Consider the following 6,000-nt stretch of genomic DNA (forward strand, 5'->3'; position numbering starts at 1 on the left):
TTCCTAGGAGGAGGGACCAAAAGTGTCACCCCTCTACTGCTTGGTGTGTGGTCTATTCTCCTCTGTCATCCCATGACCCTCTGCCTATGACCTAGCCTCGGGGCACATCAGGGACACACCAAAGACCAAGAGCAATGCCATCAGCCTGCTCAGGAGACCAATCTGTCAGGTGCCTCCTCCAGGCAGGCAACCAGGACTTCTCCAGGAACCAGGGGCAGGAGAGGGCTGTGTGTACTGGGCCTCAAACATGCAAAACACTCACCAGCAGGGAAGTCCCCCTGAGGGTAGTCAAAGCGGTGAGGATAGGGGGGCCGCTCGAAGGGGTGCCTCGGGGGAAAGTCATCCTGCATGAAGCGGGGCGGGAAGCGGTTGAAGTTGTGGGGGTGTGGTGGCTGGTTGAACTGTGGGTGCTGCTGGTGGGGTGGGAAGGGCCCGCGGAAGTGTGGTGGCCGCTGCATGCGGAAGGGCGGCTCTCGCTGGCCACCACCCCAGGGCGGCTGCTCGTGCTGGCTGTTCCAGGGGCCCTCGAACTGACTGTTCCAGTTGGGGTCGGGCTGGCTGTTCCAGGGTGCGTCACGCTGGCCGTTCCAGCCGGGGTCCCCACGCTGCTCACCCCACATGCCCTCATGGCTGTTGTTCCAAGGTGGGCAGTGGGGTGGCCCACCCTGGTGGTGTGGGTAGGGGGGCTGCTCGGGAGGCTGTGAGACAAAGAGCAGATGTTAGCCCTCTCCAGGCCCATCCAGCCTCCGCACTGCCAGGAGCTGCACGCTGATGGTCTGCTGGGCGTGGCCCTGGGCACATGGTGCTTTGTTTACTCTGCCGTGCAGAATGGGTGCTTTACTCTGTTTACAGTGGGCGCAGTGGTATCTGCCCTACCACTGGCCCCTCGTGTCCATGCTGATAACCTGACTCCCAAGTTTCTGCACCCCATCGTGGCTGAGGCCTTCTCTGGGTCCTCATACAGGACTTTCTAGAGGCCCCACATACAGGGAATCGGAACACCCCCTAGCCGAGCCCCCTCGTGGACAACAGAGAGGTGCCTCCCCCGCTGCATCCAGAGTGTGCGCAGTGGCTGAGCCCCAGAGGCCACCCACCCCGAATCAGCCCTTTCATAACTTCCCTCGACCCTGTGCTGTTCTCCTGGGACATCTCCCACTGAACTACTTGCCCTCAGTCCTATTTCAGGGTCTGCTCCTAGGTCCGACCCAGGAAACCTGTTTCTGAAGGCTGAAGACATGAGCTCTAATCTCACCCAGCTGCTGCTTTGAAGACTTAAAGTTGGACTGCAACCCAAGAGGATGGGTCCAATGAGGCCAATCAGAGAGCCCATCTCTAGGGTCATGGTTGGTCAGCTCCACTGACCATTAAGCTGACCATTACCACCAGAGACTGGCCCCGGCCACCACATCCTCAGGAAGCCCGAAAGCCAAACTTTAAATATGGCCATCATTTCAAAACGTGTGAGATGCCTCATGGGCAGGCCAGGCCATGGCGTCTGACCATGGACTGCCGACCGAGGGCAGACCCTCGGTGAGGGGACCCTCGGTGAGGGGACCCTGTTGTCGTGAGCCTCCTAGTTCTGCTATGCTGGATGAGATGACCCTTGCCCTTGCCTAGGAAACGGGAGGAAGTGACCAGAATCTCAGCCCCAGAATATGCTGCCTGACACTTGTGACCTTCCACCTCTTTTAAAAGCACCATGTTCTCTCCAGGGTGACAAGGTATTGACACTTTGCTAGTCAAACGAGTCAAAACAAGGGAAGGAAAGGGTGCACCCTCCTGTGCTGTGTGGAACTTCCCTGCACTCACTGGAAAACGGGGACCTGTTACTGACAATCCCAAATGATCAAAGCACCAGAGGAGGCAAGGCCTGCCTTTCTTGCTTCACCTAATCCCAGTACCGTGGGAAGATGGGGCTATCGTACCCTCTCCCCCAGACCGTGCTGCAGAGCTTCCAGTCTCCCAGCAAGCGGCTAAAAGCCCCTCGCCTACAGAGGCTGCCTGCCACCCTTGTTGTCAGTCTCGTTAGGCCCAAGCACGCTCACCTGCCCCGGTAAGAAATACCTGCTGTTGACCCCAAGGAGCAACGGGGTGAGGCTGGTCAAACCACGGCGGTTTGTTAGGTGGGATCTGGTCGTGGGGCCCAGGGCCCCGGGGGCCGGTGGCTGCAGGGTCCTGGACCCCTCCTGAGGCGTCATATTCAGAGGAGCCGGGCATTTGGATGGGAGGCTTGCTGTCATCTAGAGCCAGGCAAGAAGGCAGTTAGTGGAGGCCACAGCAGCAGGAGGTACCACCCAAAACGGTCATCAGCTGACACCCGGGCAGCCCAGAATGGGCTTCATTTCCTGATAAATCCTCGCTTCATGACCCAAGGAAAACTGCTGGGAAGGCAGCAGGACACACACTTCTGTTCTGAAAGCTTTACAGGAAGTACCGTACTTCTACAGGTTGACCTTAGTTTGCTAAAGAATTTTTATCATTGCTGAATTTTATTACCTATTCTGTATCTAATTCAAATATCACTTCCTCCCATTTGATGTTACGTTATTAGGCTTCTTCAGTGTTAAACCATCCTTATACATTCCTGGAACATGTCCTTTTTGGTCATAATATATTTTAAAGATACTTGGCTGGTTTTAATTTGCTAAGATTTTGTTCAGTATTTCTACATCTTTATTCAGAAGCGACAAGGGATTATATTTGTAATTCTTGTTCTGTCCTTGCCCAACTGGTAAGAAAGTTATCTTGGTCTTGGAAAATGATTTGGGCAGCTTTCCTCTTTGCCTGTTCTCTGGGACAGTTTATAAAGGAGAACTGAGTTGTAAAAGTTTTATTACATTTAAATGTGAAATTCCCCAGCCTGCTGCTTTAAACTGATTAGAATCTGGCCCGAGACTCCGAAACTAGAGCCCTTCTCTGGGGGAAAGCTGCTTGCTGGGACCAGCCCCCAAGAGTGGGTGCAGGGGGGCCACATACCGGGCTGGGTGGTTGGCGGGATGGCGGGGGCGGGCGTAGGGGCTGGCGGTGGGGCAGGTGGTGGTGGTGTGGCCTTGACTTCAGCTTCTATTTGTGGCATCTGGATCTGCTGCTGTTGCTGTTGCTGCTGCTGCTGCTGCTGCTGTTGGGCCAGGCTGTTGACAAACTCCTCATGCTGCGTCTTGAGGGTCTGGATCTGCTGCTGGAAGGCCAGCTGCACGGGCTGGACCACCGAGGAGTACTCATTGATAAGCGTTGCCTGGCAGAAAGAGAAGGGCGGGGGCACTCAGTGCTCGAGCCTCAGGGCCCACCCCTTCCAGAGCAGCATGGGGTCAAATGCTAGGAAAGCACTGGGAAGTCGGGGTGCTGCCAGGGGCAGTGAGGCCCAGCTGGCAGGTGACGTCATGGAAACCGATCAACTTGGTCTTGACAACCAGACCACCTATCTAGCCAAAATCTTGGTGATGTGCAGTGCAGTTTAAATTCCCTGATGGAATCAGGCAATGATAGCTGTGCCCTAGGTGGCCACACAGACTTTAAACACACATCACTGGCAAATATTCTGAGACATGCTCATGGGCTGTGCTTACTTGCTGCCTGGCTTTGAATAAGTCACCACCTCCCTGAGCCTCAATTTTTCCCATCTGCAAAATGGGACAACGTTGGGACCAACTTCTGAAGATTTCAGGGAGAAGTCAGCAAATAACACATGGGAAGGGACTAGTATGGTAGAGGCTTAGTAAACACGAGCTATCACGTTTACTAAGCTGAACTCAGGAGGAAAAAAAACAGTTAGCCTTAACTGTTGTATAGCAATACAAGTCCATTTTTATTTAACGTAAGAAAAAGTGGGTAAAATGTAGAGGAAGTAGGAAATGCACTTTCCTCATTTGTTTCTGAGCATGAGCGCCTGTCCCCTGTGGAGAAGATGGCATTTAGGACCATCACCGAGGGAAGCAGCCGGCACAGAGCTCCTGACATTCAGCCAGGCCTTCCAGCCTGAGAGAAGGTGTGAGCTGTGCTTTTTATTCCAGAAGCTGCGCATAGGGCAGTGATGCTGGTACCATGGTAGAGGGGACCAAGAAGACCCTCCCTGCCCTGTGCCCTTCCCCTGGGCAAAGGCAGACACGTGTACGGGGAGCACTGACTGCACCAGGTGATGGCCACAGCAGCCTAGACTACCTGGGGTCTCCTCACCTTCCCATCGTGTGAATGCGGGCCTAGAGGACTAGTGCAAACAAGCCAATGACACCCTGAGAACAGGGCCTAAATTGGGAAACTCGGTCACAAGCGCACCAGGAAGCCTCCCTGGGAGGGTTCCCCCCTTCCTGTGCATGGGACAGGGCCCCTCAAGGGTGCTGCTCAGACCCCAGCCTTCAACACTCACTAGAGGCACACCCAGGCGCCCAGTTTAGAAAATGCCATCTGGGCTCCGAGGCCACCATTCCATCGGCTGTTCCCAGCCCAGGTGGGGGAGGTGGGCCCCCTGACTTCTGGAAGCTGCTGGGTGGTGTCACCCTGGCCCCGCGTGTAGTTCGGGTGGTGGTGGCACTCACCTGGTACTGGCCGAGCCCCAGGGCCGGGCTCTGCAACTGCTGGATGATGGAGTCGTCAAAGTAGCCGTTCTTCTCCCATAGCTGCAGGAGCTGGACGTGGGAGGATGAGCAATCATGTCAGGGAGAAACAGTTTGCCCCATCCCCTACCCACCTTACTCTACCCTCCAGGCTGTGCCACGTACCCGGGCAATCTTTTGCTGCTTGTCCTCCTCCACGGCCAAGAAGCTGGTGCAGTAGATGGGCACCACAACCTTCTGCAGGGCGGCCAGCAGCTCCCTGGCCTGCTTGCGCTGGCTGTGAGGGAGAGACCTTCCGCGCGTCAGGGCCCTGGGGCGGGACCCGGCCACGCGCCCGTTACCATCGTGGCTCCAGCCATAGCACCCTCTGCCTTCTCAGGGAACGGGCCCCCAACCCGGCTGGGACGAGGGCTGGGCTCCCCACAGGATCTGTGCTGGCACTTGGGCCCCACTGACCGACGGCAGCGGGAGGAGGGAAAAAACACAGGGTGGGGACCTCCAGAGCAATGCCTGTCACTTTGATCTCCTTGTTAGTAAAATAATCCTTCCCTCCTGGCATAATGGACACAGAGCCTGTGAGAATCCCAATGTCCACAGAGGACAGGCTAGAGCTGTTGTGGCTCAGGGCCTTGTCTATGTGGTCTTGCTCAGCACTGTGATCCCATGTGCACAAAAATCTGACTTGGGCCCCGTGTTTCAGGAGGCAGAGGGAGTATGCCAAGTGTGCCTGGCATTGGGGACCTGCCCCCACATCCTTCGGGGGGCACTCTGAGGATAACTGGGTGTGGAGGTCCCTGCAGCTACACACTGAGGTGGCATGGGGCCCCCAGTGTGGCAGTGAGCCCAGATGGCATGAGGCAAGTGGCTGGAACCCCTCCCAACACCAAGTTCAACAGAGAGAGCTCACAGACTGGAGCAAGTGCCTGGAGTAGGGAAGTGGGTCATGGGAGGGAGAGCAGTCCAGGCGGAGGACAGGTAGGACAGGGCTGTCTCTGCAGAGCTGCCTGGAGTCAGAAGAGGAGTGAATAAAGCAGGAAGGCAGGGAAAGTCCCAGGTGGCTGCTTATTTCCCCACATGCGAAATAAGGGGATGATGATGTTGGGAGTGGCTGAGTGTGGCGCGAGGAGGGCAGGGACCCAGGATATACGTGTGGCGGAAGACAGGGCAGGGCAAAGGACTGAGAGGGACAGGTCAGTTTCTGCTGCCCTTATGGGCACCATGCCCTTCAGCTGGCCAAGCTCAAAGCCAAACATGGCAGCCACACACCACCTTACTAGCACTGCTTCCTTCTGCCTGTCTCCTCCCGGAGCCTGTCTTGGCCCAGGCATCTGGTTCCTTAAGTTAACCTTTGTCATAAGGCCCCCAAAAGGCAGTGCAGATGTAACCACTGGCCTGGGGAGGGCTGTGAGGAGTGGGGGATTTGTCTTGGTGGGCTGGGACATAGGGTCCG

The 6,000-nt window shown here is 56.2% G+C and overlaps 1 protein-coding gene across 1 annotated transcript in view; it reads right to left on the reverse strand.

Moving 5' to 3' along the window:
• CHERP (calcium homeostasis endoplasmic reticulum protein) overlaps positions 1-6,000 on the reverse strand; it is a 20,070-nt gene that overhangs the window by 6,092 nt on the left and 7,978 nt on the right. Inside the window, exons 5-10 of the mRNA XM_023763309.1 lie at positions 5,458-5,611; positions 4,716-4,827; positions 4,533-4,622; positions 2,977-3,235; positions 2,065-2,240; positions 263-698 (exon numbers count right to left, since the gene is read on the reverse strand). Coding sequence (XP_023619077.1) covers positions 263-698; positions 2,065-2,240; positions 2,977-3,235; positions 4,533-4,622; positions 4,716-4,827; positions 5,458-5,611 — 1,227 coding nt within the window. The remainder of the gene's footprint in view (positions 1-262; positions 699-2,064; positions 2,241-2,976; positions 3,236-4,532; positions 4,623-4,715; positions 4,828-5,457; positions 5,612-6,000) is intronic.

Source organism: Myotis lucifugus, unplaced genomic scaffold (assembly GCF_000147115.1).
Source record: "Myotis lucifugus unplaced genomic scaffold, Myoluc2.0 scaffold_280, whole genome shotgun sequence".
Taxonomy (NCBI): Eukaryota; Metazoa; Chordata; class Mammalia; order Chiroptera; family Vespertilionidae; genus Myotis; species Myotis lucifugus.